Source organism: Peromyscus eremicus, chromosome 1 (assembly GCF_949786415.1).
Source record: "Peromyscus eremicus chromosome 1, PerEre_H2_v1, whole genome shotgun sequence".
NCBI lineage: Eukaryota > Metazoa > Chordata > Mammalia > Rodentia > Cricetidae > Peromyscus > Peromyscus eremicus.
In genome coordinates this window covers 81,371,753-81,390,691 of record NC_081416.1, presented here as the reverse complement: position 1 = coordinate 81,390,691, position 18,939 = coordinate 81,371,753, and the positions used below count along the sequence as shown (strand labels likewise).

Genomic DNA, 18,939 nt, shown 5'->3' with positions numbered 1-18,939 from the left:
AGCTCACAAATAATGACACAAAGACTTATTATTGCTTATGAAAGCTTGGCCTTAGCTTAGGCTTGTTCCTAACTAGTTCTTATAACTTTAACCCATATCTTGTAATCTATGTTCTTTCACATGACTTAGTTAACTTTACTCTGTACTGCCCATCCTGCTTCCTCTGTGTCCAGCTGGTGACTCTGCCTTTCTTTCTCCCCTCAGTCTCTCTCTCTGCCCGGAAGCCCCTTCTAGCTGTCCCGCCTAGCTATTGGCTGTTCAGCTTTTTATTACACCCATCGCAGCAACACATCTTCGCGGTGTATGACTATCCCACAACACAAAGCTACACAGTCTATCGAGAGAAGGTCACATTAACTATTGCACTGCAAGTGTGTGCTGTGGGATGAGCAGCGTATCACAGATAAGGACCTTCGAGTCCTCCTCTGATTTTAGCAAAAGGCTGTCATCTCACTGTTCATTTTCTGTTCCTCCTTCTCAGCTAGGGAGGCTGATGCCTAAACGTATCTCCTTGACCACCAGCTAAGCATGTCTAAACTTGATAATTTAGAAGACATATGAAAATGTAAGTAGAGGCTGGGGGATGGCACAGTTGTTAAAGTGCCTACGGTGCAAGCCTGAGGACCTGAGCTCCATCCTCAGCATCCATGTGAGGAAACAACGAAGCAGGTGTGCTGGCCTATGCCTGTAGTCCTAGCTCCGGGGAAGCAGAGACGAGAGGATCCCTGGGTCTTTCAAGTCACTAGTCTTCCTGAATAGGTGAGATCCTCGTTCAGTGAAAGACTCAGCTTCAAAAAAATAAAGGGAAAAGCAATAGCAGAAGATACTCAGTGTTGACATATGGTCTCTGCACATGCACACACGTATGCACGCACGCACGCACACACAAATGTAACTAGAGTCATACAGCATGCAAATTGGGGCTCATGCAACATCTCAAAAATGTTGAATATATATAAAATAAATAGATAAAGAAATCTGGTGACATTTACAGCAAGTATTTTTGGATTTTAACTAACATTACTAATGTTAATGGAATTTTTTAAATTTTTTTAACCCATCAACTACTGTGTGCAAATAATGAATTCTAACTTTTTTTTTTTTAAACAGGGAGGAAAACTTCCTCTGCATGGAAAATGACACTTTCAAATATCAAATCCGCAGCCTGGGCATACTCTCTGATTACACTAGGAACTGAAATGTTAAGTTCTTTTTTCAGTTTCTACTGTGTGAAACTTTTCTTGGAACTGTACAAGATTTCAGAGTTGGCCTTCTATCAATCCCAGGTGGGATGCAATTTTTACTCCTTAAATGTAGGAGAGAGCTTCCTTCCTTATCATGGTGTCTTACTGTCTTTTATCAAAGAGTGGATTTTTCACATACCTGCAAGAGTTATCAAGAAAATGTTGTGCTATGGTGGTACAAACCTGTAATCTCAGTACTTAAGAAACTGAGGCAGGAAGATTTTTGAGAATTCAAGGCTGGTCCAGGCTACTTAGAGGGATCCTATCTCAAAAAGAAAGAAAGCGAGGGAGGGAGGGAAAAGAGAGAGAACGGCAAAGGGAATGGGTTGGGAGAGAAGAGGAGAGAAGAGAGGGAAGAAGAAGGAGAAGATACTGTCTTAGTCATGGTTTCTATTGCTGTGATAAAACACCATGACCAAAGGCAAGTTGGGGAGGAAAGGGTTTGGCTGAAACTTCCACATCATAGTACATCACTGAACTCCAAACAGGGCAAGGACCTGGAACAGGAGCTGATGCAGAGATGATAGAAGGGTGCCACTTACTGACTTGCTCCCCATGGCTTGCTCAGCCTGCCTTCTTATAGGACCATTTGCTCAGGGGTGGCCCTATCAACATGGACAGGGTCCTCCCACATCAATCTAATTAAGAAAATGCCCTGCAGTCCTGCTTGCAGCCCAATCTTATGAAGGCATTTTCTCAATTGAGGTTCCCTCCTCTCAGATGACCCCAACCTGTGCCAAGTTGTCATAAAACTACCCAGCACAGATGCTATACCTTGAAAAGCTTGATAATATTGGCAAATTGTATTATAATTTATCATAAATGAACTGAATGGATATATATGTTTTTACATTTCCCCTTATGCTTTATAATGTTGCTTATTACAGAACTACGTGATTTACTATGTTGATTTTGAGTTGATTTATTATTGTTGGTATCTTAATCTTACTTAATGTAGATATGGAAAATGATGTCTTGGAAGGGTAGAGGAATGGCTTATTGATTTAGAACACGTTTTGCTCTTCTAGAAAACCTGGGTTCAGTTCACAGCCATCTGGAACTCCAGTTCCAGGGGATCTGATGCCGTCTTCTGGCCTCCATGGGTACCAGACAAGCACATAGTACACATACATACATGTAGACAAAGCATTCATAGACATAACATAAAGTAAATAAATGAATTTTAACAGGAGGAAGGGCCTGAATCTCATGAGGAAGTATGGCCCTGTGTGCCACAGTGGGAGACATTCTCTGGGTTCACTGCTTTGGTCCCAAGGTTACTCTGTTCAGTTAGCTAGATGAATTGCTTATCTTCTCTGTCCCAAGAAACTAACCTTGTAAGTTCAGAGGAATAACAATGCCTATACCAGAGGGTATTTTTTTTTTAAGGATTCGATAAAGTAATACATGTAAACACTTGTACTATATCTGAAAGCAAAACAAATATACATTGCCTTTTGAGTGGCATACTACCACTATTATTGATGTTAAGTAATAGTTCTGAAAACTGCGACTTTTCAGCTTTAGATACTTCTCATCAGGATTTCTTCCTTCCTGTTTCCTGCCTCCCTCCTTTTCTTCCCTCCCTCCCTTCTGCTCTCTGGGTCACTGGTATCGCAGGGAGGTCTCAGACTCAATGATCCACTTCCTTCAGCCGCCCAGGTGCTGATATCACAGGCATATGCCACCGTACTCAGCCTCAGGGGTACTAACTAACAACTACACAACCTATATGTGTATTTTATTTTCTCTCTCCTTAGGTAATTTTAATGATCTGGAGTGTTCTGAATGACCTGAGCGGGTATTTTCTAATGAACTCTCAGTATGATTGCTGTCTAAGTTACCACTGTTCCCTGTTTGGAACCCTTCTGCATGCAGCGGCCTTCCTGCTCCCTTGGTTCCCTTGGAGACACTATCAAGAAGGTGACTGGCTCAACGGACTTCATCTGGTCGTCTCCCTGTGCGCGTTTGACAGCACCCTTACCTGGGTGCAGCAGGCCCAGCGCCGCTTGTTTGCAGAGACTTTCCCCAGACACGAGAGCAGGCTGCAACTGATGAAAATCAACCAGGTGGCATCCCTGCTGGGCTCCACCAGCGTCCTCTTCTGTGGCCTCATCTCTCACAACATGGAAATCCTGCCCAATTTTCAGGTCGTCGCCGTCGTCACCGCCTTCCTGGCAGCTACCAGCCTTTACAGTGGCATGTTCCATATGCGGCATTTTGAATGTAAAAGAAACCCGAAGGAAGCCTTCCTCTCTGAGAGTGAACAGGAGCTGGCGTGGACCTCCACCATCTTACCCATGAGACAGATCTTGTCTCAGAGGAACTTCCACCTTTTCCTCATCGTGAATTTCTTCCAAGTCTTCCATTTGACCTTGTTCAGTAACTTCATGATGATCTTTGCAGATAACCTCATTCCCACCGAGGCTCTCTCTTCTTCCGCAAGGAGCGTCATGTATGGGGCTGCCTTCATCTGCCCTCAGGTATGTGAAGGTTCTCCATGTGTCTTCCTGGTGGGACTAAAGATGAACTCTTAGCTGTCTGAGGAAATGAAAACTGTGACTAAATGGGTAGTGTTACTAACTGACACACGTTTACTAACAAACTCTAAACAAGAGTAAAAGCTCAGCTGCTGGCCAGGATCCCGTAGAAATGATGGAAAAGCAAATGAAGGGCAAGCAGGGGAAGAGCACAGGGAGGGCCAAGCAGCGTGATTTAAGAAACAAACTATTTTTAAAATTATGTTGATCTGTTTATTATGTGTATGTATGTGTTTGTTTTGAGACAGAGTCTCCCTGTATAGCCCTGGCTGGCCTGGAACTTGCTAAGTAGACCAAGCGAGCTTTGAACTTAAGAGAGCCACCAAACCTGGACAGTTGTGTGCATGTGTATGTTTGTGTGTGTCACGGTGGCCTGTAGAGGTCAGAAGACAGCTTGGAGGTGTGGTTTCTCTCTTTCCACCATGTGGGTTCCAGGGACTGGACTCAGATGGTTAAGCTTGGTGTCAAGCCATCTCTATGACCCAGTATTTTAAACATTTGGCTTTGAATCTAAGCACCAGCAAAGCTGTGGAAGAAGGAAATGACTTCCTTTGAGTGTGTATTTTTGCTTTGTTCAGGCATTTAAAATTTCATCTTCATGGGAGAAACCTCAAAAGGGGCAGGAAAGAAAGGGAAAATCAAGGCCCATGGGAAGGGAAAGGAGTCCCTCACCCCTGCTGGCTGAGAACCAAGAAGCCTTATAAACTATATTATGAATCACATCCGGAGTCAGAGTTTAGGCCTGGAGTTCCTTATGACCCATGGAGCTTGAGGATTCCTTTAACCTTTGACCCATGTTTTTTCTACTGGCCTCTCAATAACCACCTTATAATTTCATTTAGTAAATACACTAAAACAGTTTGTACTTATTTTTTTCTTTCCTTTTGAGACATTCACTCTGTAGCCCAGGCTGGTCTAAAACTCATGATAGTCATACCTTAGCCTTGGCAAAGTGCTAACACACTCAGCATGCTTAACCTTTAACCCCTGTATCAATATAACCTCAGAAACCATCAAAACCATCTATAGATAGCTATTATTAGGACTCTGATGTGTAGCTGGGCATGATGGCTTATACTTGTAATCCTAGTACTCAGGGAGGCTAAGGTAGGGGGATTGTTACATGTTTGAGGCTATCCTTGGCTACAAAGTAAGACCAAAACCCAAAACTAAATAAAGCAAAAAAAAAAAAAGAAGTACAGAACAAAGAAGACACTTACATGTGACTCTTTCGAGAGGCCCACAGCTGTACTACTATCCTTTTCTTCACCCCTCCCATCATTTCTTAAGTAAACAGTAACTCTGATGAAAACAAACAAAACAACAAACAAACCACAAGAGTCAACTTGATCAAGAATTCATGGAGCAGAGTTTCAAAACACTTGGCAAAAAGCCTGAGTCCTGGAACCTCAGAGCGTTATTAAAATTCCGTGGTCATGACCCTTATGGGTGATGGCGTGTTCCTTGTTAACCATTTGGACTGCTGACATAGTGCTACCTTCAGCTAACTGTGTCTTCTAAATCTATGACTTAACCTAGCCTGTGATACAGAATTCTTCTAATTTTGCAATTAAATAATAGGTAAAACCCGGTGCTTAGACGCTTCCGGGGTTAAGGAATAAGCTATTCTGCATAGAGTAGCATATTAACTTTTTCTTAGAACCATGGCAGAACGGCTGACAGACACGTCAAGGGCTCTTCTGATTCAGTTTCAGAGGGCTCAGGCTGTGTTTGCCTGGCCACATGCACTTGATCAAGTAAACCACAGCCGGTGGTGCCAACAGGTGGTGGAGGCTGTTTTGCACTCCGTGGACAGGATGCAAATCACGGGGATGGCTGCGCTCTGTTGGCTTTTCTCTGCCTTCCCTTTTGTCCTACTCAGGTGTTCATCCCATGGTCTAACTGCTGACCACATTTAGGATGGGTTTTCTCCCAGGCCCCTAAGCACACCCAGAGGCGTGTGGCACCAATATCCACGCTGGCTTTGAACTCACTCCAGTTCTCCTGACTCCAAGGAACTGGGATTACAGGCATGAGCTACTGGCCCTGACTTTTTTTGTTTTAAGTCATTTGTCAATTGTGCACTAGATATATTTTAAAGAAAAGAGATTTAGGCCTGGGGATATAGAGTGCTTGCCCAGCATATAGAAAGCTGTGGGTCCCATCCCAAGCGCTGAAAAGAAAAAAGGGAAAAGTTTATTTCCCTGCTCAAGATTCAAGATTGAAGAGAAGCTGTATTTTGTGATGCTCTTGCTAGTAGTCTTAAGGCCATGCAGATCATTTGCAAGGCAAGTCAGCAGGCCTGGGTATATGCATATGAGTTCTGCTTTGTTCTTATAAGGCCATGCAGATCATTGCAAGGCAAGTCAGCAGGCCTGGGTATATGCATATGAGTTCTGCTTTGTTCTTATAAAGCCATGAGGAGTCAATCATGAAAGCTCCAGCCTGAAGTTTTATCCATCCTGCTTGTCTCCAGAGGCTCATCTCTAGATACTGTAGTTGGATTATTTCCACTCTAAACTTGGAGTTTTTGAAGGGAACAAACTATATTCAAACTATAGCACATTCCTTTTTATGACTAGGTAATACTCCATTGTATCATTTTGCTTATCCATTCATTGGTTGATGGATATTTGATATATTTCCAGATTTGTTTGTGCACATGTGTCTGAGTGCACCGTGTGTGCCTGAGGCTGCGGAGGTCAGAAGAGGGGATCAGATCCCCTAGAACTGCAGTTACAGGGAGTTGTGAGCTGCCATGTGGGTGTGAAGAACTGAACCCAGGTTCTCTGAAAGAGCAGTAAGCACTCTTAACTGAGACATCTCTTTAGCCCCTCATTTCTACTAAAAAAATATTCTGAGTACTTGAGTATTGTAGCGTGAATTGTTAAAAGGTCTGATTAATAAAAAAAAAAAAAAACTGGAGGCAGGTATTGGGTTAAAGCTGGAAGATCAGAGAAGCAGAACAAGCCACAGCCACCTCACCTCGACAATTCCTCAGCTGATCCTATTTCCTCAAACTGGAAGCCTCTGTGTCCTCATCTCCAAATGGATCTCAGCTGAACTGCTGCTCTAAAGTCTAAAAGCTTAACCAGCTCTAGTTCCTGGTCCTCACACCTTATATACCTTTCTGCTTTCTGCCATCACTTCCTGGGATTAAAGGCGTGAGTCACCAAGCTTGGCTGTTTCCAGTGTGGCTTTGAACTCACAGAGATCCGGATGGATCTCTGCCTCCCAAGTGATAGGATTAAAGGCGTGTGTGCCACCATTTTCTGGCCTCTATATCTAGTGGCTGTTCTGTTCTCTGATCCCAGATAAGTTTATTAAGGTGCACAATGTATTTTTGGGAACACAATATCACCACAGTGTATAGACATGGACATGCCACTGTGGGTGTATGGAAGTTAGGGGACAACTTGCAGAAGTCAGTTCTCTCCTACTATATGGTCTTTGGAGATTGAATTCATGTTATCAGCCTTAACTTCAAGTGCCTTTACCCTCTGAGCTGTCATATTTTTTGGTATATATCTAGGGATAGAAAGGCTGTCCCATATAGTGATCCTGTGCTTCCCATTCTAAAATAGTGGAAGATTTCCAAAGTTGCTGCACAATTTGTTTGTAATAGTGCAAAGTGTTTCCAGTTCCTCCAGACTTCACTAACATTTGCTATTATCTGCCTTCATTTTTTTTTTTTTTTTGAGACAGGGTTTCTTTGTGTAGTTTTGGTGGATCTCACTCTGTAGACCAGGTTGGCCTTGAACTCACAGAGATCTACCTGGCTCTGCCTCCCGAGTGCTGGGATTAAACCTGCCTTCTTTCCTGCAGCAATCTTCCTGTGTATGAATGACACCTCATCATGCTTAGACTTGCATTTCCCTGATGGCTGTGAAGTGAATGTTGTGTGTGTTTTTGGAAAATTTTCTAATTCGTTTTTTTTTTGTTTTGTTTTTTTTTTTTTAGTTTTTCAAGACAGGGTTTCTCTGATTAGTCCTTGCTATTTTGTAACTCACTTTGTAGACCAGGCTGGCCTTGAACTCAGAGGATTAAAGGCATGTACCACCACCTCCCCGGCTTGCCCAGTTTTTAAATAGGTTGCTTTCTAATTTTTGTTCATTATATATTTTTAAAACCATACTTTCTCTAGCTTCTAATTTTTTATTTTAATTTGTGTGTATGTGTGTATTTACATTTGTGTATATACAAGTGCATGTGTGTGTGCGCGTGCATGCAGTGTGTGTGCATATGTGTGCAAGAGCATGTGGAGGCCAGAGAACAACCTTGAGTGTCTTTTCTCGGTTACTACATACCTTTTTTTTTTTTTTGAGACAGGGTTTCTACTGGTCTGAAACTCACCAAGTAGGCTGGCTGGTGAACCACCCCCAGGGTTCTAATCATTGGCCTGTGTCTCCTTGGGTCCTAATTATTTTTTTTTGTTGTTTTGTTTTGTTTTTGAGCTGGAGTCTTGCTACGTTGCCCAGGCTGACTTCAAGCTCAGGCTGACTTCAAGCTCAAGATTATCTTGCTTCTGCCTCCCAAGTACAGGACTAGCACGTGTGCCTCACACCCAGCTCTTGTATTTTTATTACTGAGTTATATTGGCACTTTATAAAATTTTAGATATAATCCATTATCAGATAGATTGTTTATATTTTCCCAATTTCTTGGTGGCATAGAAAGTGTGAGTCAAAATTGTTTTAGTTACTCTGGTCTCTTGAAAACCTATATGAATTGTAGGATCAATCTGTCCATTTCTATATAGATATTAGCTGGAATGAAATAGCCCTCCTGCCTCAGTCTCTGCAGAATCTAGGATTATGGGTCTCTACCCCTGGCCTGGATAGATTTTTTTAAAGATTTTTCTTTTTTTTTGAATTACGATGTAGTTATATCATTTACCCCCTTCCCTGTCCTTCCTCCAACCCCTCCCACCCATTCCCTTGCTGTCTCTCAAATCCATGGCCTCTTTTCTTTAATTATTATATGTGTATATATATATATATATATATATATATATATATATATATTCCTAAATATATAAATAGAACGTGCTCAGTCCATATAACGTTACCTGTATGTACCTGATCTCAGGGCTGACCTCCCGAGTGCTAAGATTAAAGGTGTGTGCTGCCACTGCCTGATCTCTATGGCTAACTCTGTGGCTAGCTCTGTCCTCTGATCTTCAGGCAAGCTTTTATTTCTTAGATTACAAGCAATATATCATCACACTGAGATTAAAGGCATGTGACTTCCTCTATCTGCCCAGCCATATCACTTCCTGTTTAACCTTCCTAGTGCTGAGATTAAAGGTGTGTGATCCCAAGTGCTAGAGTTAAAGGTGTGTGCCACTATTGCCTGGATCATTTTTTCTTTTAGACTGGATTAATCTCATGTAGCCCATGTGGCCTTGAACTCACAGAAATCCAGCCTGGGCTATAGATTGAGAATTAAGTGGTCTTCTTCCCATCCAAGTCCTGACCAGGCCCAACTCAGCTTAGCTTCTACAATCAGATGTGTGCAGGATGGTGTGACTGAGGATGCCAAGTGGTCTTTCTCTCCAGTAGCTGTTTAAAAAATGTTCAGTCATCCCTCTCCCCTAAGAGAAGCAGATTAGGGGCATCTAAGGGTATAGCTTGAAATCTTTTCAAGGGAGAATCTTTGGCTCCCCTATTAACTGTGTGATCCTCAGTAGGTTACTCAATTTCTCTGTATCTCCTTATTTTCATTTGTAAAATGAAACTAAAAACGGAACCTGTCTAATGCAGTCACTAGGCAGACTGACTACAGGAAAACACACGGTTGACTTAAAAGGCTCCTAGCATAAAGAGAACCCTCTGGAGATGCTGGCTCTTGCTAGCACTCAGGGACAGCTCAGACTAGACACCAAGACCACAGCACTGCCTTCCTCACTCTGGCTTGCTTTAGGTTTCTGTGGGTGACTTTGCCAACACTTAGGTGGGACAAGCTGTTTGAAGGTTTCTACTCAGGTGGACATATGAAAGGGAAGCCAACTTCTGCCTGTGGCGGGCTTGACTTTCAGACATAGTCTTTCTCTCTGTTACTATGAGCTTTTTTGTAATAAAAGCATTGGCCCATGTCTCCCTCTCTATATAGTGGACACAAAAATAGCTAGAAATTATTGAATGTCTTATACACTGACTATGGACCTAAATGAGGGGAGAGGGGAGTGACAGGGATATTGTTCATTGGTAGAATGCAATAAAATAGAGCAAAAAGTTGAGAGGGGAGAAGAGTTAGACATGAGAAAATGTCTCTTAGGAGAAGTAACTTGACTTTGAGCACACGGGCAATTAGAAGTTACTGACGTCTTGCATATTTCTGTATTAGAGTCTGATATGAAGCAGCTTCATTCCAGTAAGTGGACACAAGTGACTTCATAATATAATTGCACAAAAGAGCATCCTGGAACTTGCTGCGTGCTTTATGTACTTCCCCTCTAAGAAATGCCTTGGAGCGTGTCAATCACTGAGGCACTGTTTTCAGCCTCTAGAAAAGGAGCTCTTGTTCCTTGAAAGTAGAGGAGTAAGCCAAAGAGTGGGCCAGAGGGGAAACCCTTCTGTTTATTAAAGGGCATTTGTATTTGACTTACATTGTTCAAAATCCTCTTCGATTGTAATGTACATACGTTTGGTTAGTGGAAACATCTCTGGGCTAAACAATGTGCACTTTTCACGTTGAAAACAATGTGTCTTCTGATCTTGGTGAATGCCCTTGCCTATACATGTAACAACTTTTCAGTCTAGAACAACGAACAGCTTCAGAATTGGGAGCAAAAATGCAGAAAATGGGGGAAAAACAAACTAGTTCTCAGTGTGAATCTGTTGGAATGCTTAAATACATAACACTCAACCAGAAGAAATGGGATGAGACTAGCTATTGTGTACTAGGCTTCTGATTTCAGGAGCAGGGACATTTCAGATTTACCTCACAGTGTGGACGATGAGATGCTTAGTCAATGCTGGGCTTTAACCTCCACGTGTAAACTTGGTATTTGTTTTAGTTTGGTTGAGCCTTTCACTTCCCGGGTCGTCCATATGTTTTAGGGAAATAGCAGTTTCTTTAATATTCATACAATATTAATGTCTGTAGTTTTTGTTTGTTTGTTTGTTTTTCGAGACAGGATTTCTCTGTGTAGCTTTGTGCCTTTCCTGGAACTCACTCTGTAGCCCAGGCGGGCCTCGAACTCACAGAGATCCGCCTGCCTCTGCCTTCCAGTGCTGGGATTAAAGGTGCGTGCCACCACCGCCCGGCTTAATGTCTGTAGTTTTTCTTTGCTTTTTCTCCCTTTTTGGCAGTGCTGGGGGTGGAGCTCAGAGCCTTGTGTGTGCTTTTGAGCACGGAGCTACATCCCTAGCTTTGTTTTTTTAAAAATGTGTATGGATTAACTGAAGGGGATAGTGGCTCATCTATAATCCCAGCATTTGGGAGGCTGAGGCAGGAGGTTTACTGAGAGTTCAAAGCTAGCCTGGGCTACATGGTAAATTCCAGGCCAGATGGGGCAGCATAGTGAGACTCCATCTCAAAATCAAACCAAACCCACACACGCCTTCCCCGTCAAGACAGTCTGAGCCATGATGTAACAGATGTAGTTCAGAAGCTATTTAGTTTTGTCGGCAAAGGTAGGCTGGATTAATGTGTGGGGCAGGCTTGTTCTTAACATAGTGTCAATCTCTTTCCCTTGCAGTGCCTGGTACTTCTAGGTCAGTCCTGGCTGAAGAAATATGGTTACTATAAGATTATCTTAATTTCTTTCTACCTAGAAGGAGCGGCCGCCACTGTCATGTTACTTCTGGGACAGGAGTACTATTACTGTTTGGCTGTTTATTTCACTTTTATCATGTAAGTAAATGCCAGGTCTATTTCAGCATCACACTACACTTTTCCAGAACCCTTCTAAGCATCTAAACATCTCTAATTGGAGTAGCTGGACTTACAAGCATGAGCCACCACGCCAGGCTTAACATATTTGATCTGAATGGAATTTAATTCTCCTTTGTAGGCTGGGCCATTGTACCTTTCAGTGAAATTGTTGGACTATTAACAGCTTGTGTTTTGAAAGCATTTCATATAGTAGATTTGTAGCAAAGATAGGCTCTGTTTAATAATCTAGGTGTGGTGGCTCACTCCTGTAACCTGACACTCCAGAGGCTGAAGCTGGAGACTCCGTCTCAAAAGAAAATAAAACCATCTCATCAAAAAACAAACAAACGAAACATAACAACAAAAAAATCAAACAAATAACCCCCCCAAACCAAAAAGCCTCAACAAGGGGCTACGAGATGACTCAGTTGGTAAACTGCTTTCCGTATAATCATGAGGGTCCCTGGCCCCCATGTAAATAGCCAGACAGACCAGCATGTGCCTATAACCCCAGTGGAAGTGGGGCATGGACCATGGAGTAGAGACAGCACCCTGGAGCTCACTGGCCAGCCTAGCTAGCTGAATTGGTGAGCCCTAGGTTCAACAAGAGAGACTTTGTCTCAAAAATAAGATGGAGGGCTGGGGAGATGGCTCAGCAGTAAGAGAGCTTACTGCTCTTGCAAAGGAGCCAGGTTCAGTGCCTTCCAGTTCCTGTCACCCACATGGCGACTCACAACAGTCTGTAACTCCAGTCCCAGGGGATTTGATGTCCTCTCCTGATTTCTGTGGGCTCCTATACACACATGCTACACATACATAGACTCAGGCACACACACATACCTACTAACCAAACATTTTTTTAAAAGATGAAGAGTGTTTGAGGAAGACACTTTTAGTACCCATGAGTGTACAACATGCTTATTCACACACACCTACATGAACACATATACCCCACTTCCGCTGGGGTTATAGGCACATGCTGGTCTGTCTGGCTATTTACATGGGGGCCAGGGACCCTCATGATTATACGGAAAGCAGTTTACCAACTGAGTCATCTCGTAGCCCCTTGTTGAGGCTTTTTGGTTTGGGGGGGTTATTTGTTTGATTTTTTTGTTGTTATGTTTCGTTTGTTTGTTTTTTGATGAGATGGTTTTATTTTCTTTTGAGACGGAGTCTCCAGCTTCAGCCTCTGGAGTGTCAGGTTACAGGAGTGAGCCACCACACCTAGATTATTAAACAGAGCCTATCTTTGCTACAAATCTACTATATGAAATGCTTTCAAAACACAAGCTGTTAATAGTCCAACAATTTCACTGAAAGGTACAATGTCCCAGCCTACAAAGGAGAATTAAATTCCATAATAAATAAATCAATGTAAAAAAGAAAAATAAAGCTGGGCAGTGGTGGCCCATGCCTTTAATCCCAGCACTTGGGAGGCACAGGCAGGTGGATCTCTGTGAGTTCGAGGACAGCCTGGTCTACAGAGTGAGACCCAGGGAAGGCACAAAGCTACACAGAGAAACCCTGTCTCGAAAAACCAAAAAAAAAAAAAAAAAAAGAAAGAAAAAATAAAACAAAACAACAACAAAAACCCAGGCATATGCACGCTTGTAATTCCAGTACTTAGGAGGTAGAGGCAAGAGGATCAGAAGTTTAAGGTCATCTTTGGCTACATAGCAAGTTCAAGGCCAGCGTGGGCTGTATGAAACCATCTCAGAAGCAAGTAAGTCAAGAGATATTTCATGTATTGCTGGAGTTGAGTATGATATCCTAGTACATCTGCATGTGTACTTATCATGTCTAGCCTCCTTTTAACTATTTCTCACTTTCCTGTGCTCACTATTCTACATTCAGGCTTATTGAAACAAACAAACAAAACCTTCTATGTGAGAAAGAACAAGTATGTAGTACTTGTCTTTCTGACTCTGACTTTTTTCCCTGAAACTAGTGCTCTGCAGTTCCATCCGCTTTGCTACTTAGGCCAGGATTTCATTCTTCTTCACAACTGAGTAATATTCATTATATATGCATACCAGATTTTCCTTATCTGTTCATCCATTAATCTAGGCTGATTCCGTATCATAGCGACTGTGAGTAGTGCTGCAATAAACTAGGCTATGTGAATATCGCTTTGGCATCTGGTTTTGTTTCCTTTCGTGGTATACCCATCAGTAAAGCAGCTGGATCTACTTGCACTCTAGTTTCAGGCTTTGGAGGAGCCGACAGACAGTCTTCTCCACCGTGGCTTCTCTAACGTGCATGCCTGTCTGCAGTCTGTTGGGGCCTTCTCTACATCACCCACACTTGACTTTTCGTTTTGGGCTTTTTGACAATTGCCATTCCCTGTTTTAAAGATAGGGTCTCACTGTGTAGACCTTGCTGGTCTGGAACTTGCTATGTAGAGCAGGCTGGCCTTGAACTCTTGAGATCTGCCTGTTTCTGCCTCCTGAGTGCTGGGATTAAAGGTATGCGACACCATGCCACCTGATAATAATCGTTTTAACTGGAGTGAAATATCTGATAGTTCCCAATGACCAATTTAGCGTATATTTATGCCATTTGTATATCTTTTCTCTCTCTCTCTCTCTCTCTCTTTTTTTTTTTTTTTTTGGTTTTTCGAGACAGGGTTTCTCTGTGTAGCTTTGCGCCTTTCCTGGGACTCACTTGGTAGTCCAGGCTGGCCTCGAACTCACAGAGATCCACCTGGCTCTGCCTCCCGAGTGCTGGGATTAAAGGCGTGCACCACCACCGCCTGGCCTTCTCTTCTCTTCTCTCGGTTTTTTTTTTTTTTTTGCTGAGGATCAAACCCAGGGCCTTGCGCTTGCTAGGCAAGTGCTCTACCACTGGGCTAAATCCCCAACCCCATTTGTATATCTTTTAAAGAAATTTTATTTTATGTGTTTGGGTGGTTTGCCTTCATGTATAGCTGTGCACCACATGTGTACTTGTGCTAGCGGAGGCCAGAAGAGGGCATCAGATCCCTGAAACTATAGTTACAGATGGTTGTGAGCCACCATGTGGGTACTAGGAATTGAACTGGGTCCTCTGAAAGAGCATCCAGTGCTCTTAACCACTGAGCCATCTCTTCAGCCCAGCCATTTATATTTCTTTTGAGAAAAGATTGTTCAGAATATTTAATGGGATTGCCTTTAGTTTTATTTATTTATTTTTGGTGGTTTGATATTGTGAAGTTCTTTTGTAATTCCTTATATATTCTGCATATTAATCCAGATGAATAATTGGCATACATTTTCTCCCATTCTGTAAGCTACCTCTTCACTCTTCGATGTTTTTCCTTTTGCTTTGAATATTTTTAGTTTTTAGTTTCATGTAATTCTATTTGTCTATTTCTACTTTTTGTTTCCTGTGTTTTGAGTATCATATAAAAATAAATTAGTTCATTTGCTGAACAACTTAAATGGCTTGTTATTGTTCTTAGACTTACCTAGTCTCTTGAAGTGTTTTGCCTATGTCTTCTTCTATTTTAGTTTTGTTTGTTTGAGACAGGGTCTCGCATAGCCCAGGCTGACTGGCCTTGAACTCACTGTGTAACTAAAGTTGATTTGAACTGTTGATTCTACTGCTTCAACCTCCCATGTGCTGGGACTGCATGCATGTACTATAGTTCCCAGCTTTGCTTGCTGTTTTAAAATTATTTTATGTGTATGAATGTTTCATTTGTGTACCTGGTGCCCACAGAGGCCAGAAGAGGGTGTAACCCTAGGACTGGAGTTACAGATAGTTCTGAGACACCATGTGGGTGCTGGGAATTGAACTTGGGTCTTCTTAAAGGGCAGCCAATTGTCTTAACTGCTGAGCCATCTCTCCATGTCCTGTATTGTTTTGTTTTAATAGTAAGATCTGTGCTTTGTGGTTGTAGAATGTTCATATGTATACAGTATTGTAACTTTTTTTTCTAGGGTGATTGTTCACGCCTCTTTTTGCTTATTTAACTTGCCACTGGCTGACATGGTTGATGCAGATTTACTGAAGTTTAACAGGCAGTAAGTATATTTATTCAGATATTAAGTACAAAATGTCAGACAGGACTTATAGCTCAGTTATATTGACACCACAAATACATACAAGAGTGTAGTTGTGTTTTCTTTTTTAACTCTTTGGGGGCCTGCTACCCAGCTCCCAAATAAATGCTTGGAGACTTATTCTTACATATAAATGCCTGGCCTTAGCTTGGCTTGTTTCTAGCCAGCTTTTCTGACTTACATTATCCTATTTCTCTTTAACAACATTTTGCCTCTGGTCTTTTTACCTTTCTTTATTTTATGTATCTTTCTTTCCTTCTTACTCCATGGCTGGCTATGTGGCTGTGTGGCTGGCCCGAAAGTCCTCCTCTCCTTCTCCTTTTCTCACTCCTTGTTTCTCCCTAGATTTCTCCTCCTATTTATTCCCTCTGCCCACCAGCCCCATCTATTTCTCTCTCTTGCCTAGCTATTGACCATTCAGTTCTTTATTAGACCATCAGGTGTTTCAGAAAGGCAAAGTAACACAGCTTTACAGAGTTAAAACAAATGCAACATAAAAGAATGCAACACTGAGAGCAAACACCTGTCTCAATTGTTTTTTCTCTATTTGCAATATAAAGTTTGCTGAATGTAAAAAATAAAGAATGCAACACATCTTTGCATCATTAAACAAATGTTCCACAGTATAAACTAATGTAACACATCTTAAACTAATATTCCACAACACCAGAGTGATGATCCTAATGGCTGTCACTGGGACGAAGGGAACAGAATATCATAGGATGTTCATGCTTGTTCACCCTGGGTGACTTTTTCTTTTCTTGGTTTGTGATGCTGTGGTTTGAACCTCAGGGCTTCGCACACGCTGGGCAAGTGCTCTACCCTTGAGCTACATCCCTCACCCCTGGCACTATTTTCCTGTTTCTGAAAAGACACTATAATTTTTATTGCTTAGGTTCACACAGCCAGTGCTACAGCAGGGTTAAAGCTTAGGAACCAAAGTGAAATCTCAGTTTGTTTTTTGTTGTATGAATTGCAGTGCACCAACATTTACCAAATGCCAACATACCTAAGTACCATATGGCTGCTTACTGTCAGATAAACATAGTGGCACCTTCCTGAAGTCTCAGCCATTCAATAGACTGTCAGTAGACTGCGGCAGGAAGATCACTTGAGTTCTAGGTCAGCCGTATAGCAAGACCTTGTCTCAGTAGATAGCTGTGTGTTGTGACTCGCACCTGTAATCCTGGCACTGCAGAGACTAAGGCAGAAGGATCACCTCAAGTTCAGGGTGTGACTGTGCTACATAGTGAGTTGAAGTTCAGCCTGGGCTATATAGTCTGTCTCAAACAAATAAAAACAACAAAGGAGTTAAATTCTATTATGAATTTAAAACTAAGGAATTAATATTTTATAATTGCCAAGCTATTTCTATAGTTGTTTACTTAAGTCAAAGGGAACTTCATACATGAAGAGGCCCTTCACACATAGATATGCATGTATACTTGAGTACAGAAATACAATAGATGGAGCACACCTTTAATCCCGGCACTTGAGAGGCAGAGGCAGATGGGTCTCTGTGAGTTCAAGGTCAGCCTGGTCTATAGCGTGAGTTCCAGACAACAAGCCAGAGCCACATAGTGAGACACACTGTCTAAAAGAAGAGAAGAAATGCAACAAATGTGATTCATATTAAGAGCAGTGCTGTTTTTTGTCTGTTTCAGGTCTCCCCTTTCTTTGATGGTTTTTGGCATCAGCGCTTTGTTTACCAGGCCTGCCCAGTCTTTGGCTCCCATGTTGATCCTGTCTAAGCTAACCCAGTATGGATATGGAGAGCCCAACAACAGGTAGACTGAAAGAAAAGTCTTTGCTGTTATGCAAGTAAATTCCCACTTTCCTATGAACTCTAAGAAACTGTCTTGGGGGGTTGGGGATTTAGCTCAGTGGTAGAGCACTTGCCTAGCAAGCGCAAGGCCCTGGCTTTGATCCTCAGCTCCAAAAAAAAAAAGAAACTGTCTTGGACTTTGGACTTTGGATATTGTTGGCTATTAACTCACATATCTCAAATGAGCTATAATAAAAAGTATTAATGGATAGCTGAAATACCATTAGTGAAATCACATATATTGCATATGTTTGTATAATTTACACAAAGCTACATATTGATTGTATTTTCTGAGTTGTGCACTCATTCACTGTTACTCCATTTCCTGTTTCTGAGGACTTGCTTATGTGCTAGATAAGACAGTACTGGGAATAAAATATGAATAAAGAGTATCCATAGGGCTGTAGAGATTACAAAATACTGAGATAGGTCCCTGCCAAGGCCTGGGAAGATAGCTGAGTGGTAGTACACTTACCTAGCACACTGGAAGCTCTAGGTTTGATCTTCAGTACCACAAAAATAAAATGGATCCAACCAGAAGTATACAGGTACTGTGGTTATATGGAGGAGCGTTCCCTACCCCAGTCTGCCTACAGTCAGGGAGCACTCACGGGAGAGTGAGTCTATAGATCCAAGTGGGAAGAATCGACAGCTCCCCGGACTGAGACGCCCTGTCATGAGCAGGGACTGTTTAGTCCTCCTGGGATTTCTGTTGTCAGAGTTTTGTAGTTTTCCTTATGTAGATCTTGCTTATCTCTTTCAGGCTTATAACTATTTTCTATTTTGTATTGAGGGTACTAATATAAGTAACATTCCATTTGTAATTTAAAACTCTACCTATTTATTGCTTGTAGATAAGAAAGACATTGGCTTTGGTGTGGTAGAATGTGTTGCAGTCTTTTTATAATACCTTTTAGTTCTAGTAGTTTTTTCTGTCAATTTTATGGTTTTTCTACATCAACTAAGGTTTTCAAGCTTTGTCACAACTTCTCCCTCCAACACTTTATTATGAACATCTTCAAATACATGAAAATATAAATTTTGACCATGACCACACACACTGAATGCATTAGTTTCAGCACATACTGATCAGTGTTCCTATCTTTTACTTACCAATCCAGACACTGTGGTTTTTCTCTCAACTTTTTATTATGAAAAACATTTAAACACACAAAATAGCTTAAAGTCCAGAGAAAATTTGTATAGTCACTCCTTAGATGAAATAATCAATATTGTACATATTTGTTTCTAAAAACTTTGTACATTTGGTTATTCAATGAGTGTGTGTGTGTGTGTGTGTGTGTGTGTGTGTGCATGTGTGCACCAGCAACCATATATACAAATTCTATGACAAGAGTAGGTTCTCCTTCCACTATGTGGGTACCAGGAATTGCAGTTAAGTTCTCAGT

At 41.8% G+C, this 18,939-nt stretch overlaps 1 protein-coding gene across 1 annotated transcript in view; it reads left to right on the top strand.

The window, feature by feature from the left end:
• Window positions 1-18,939, top strand: part of LOC131914840 (transmembrane protein 180-like) — a 38,110-nt gene that overhangs the window by 6,464 nt on the left and 12,707 nt on the right. The window contains exons 2-6 of the mRNA XM_059267570.1: window positions 1,111-1,286; window positions 3,005-3,727; window positions 11,487-11,641; window positions 15,583-15,666; window positions 17,370-17,492. Coding sequence (XP_059123553.1) covers window positions 1,111-1,286; window positions 3,005-3,727; window positions 11,487-11,641; window positions 15,583-15,666; window positions 17,370-17,492 — 1,261 coding nt within the window. The remainder of the gene's footprint in view (window positions 1-1,110; window positions 1,287-3,004; window positions 3,728-11,486; window positions 11,642-15,582; window positions 15,667-17,369; window positions 17,493-18,939) is intronic.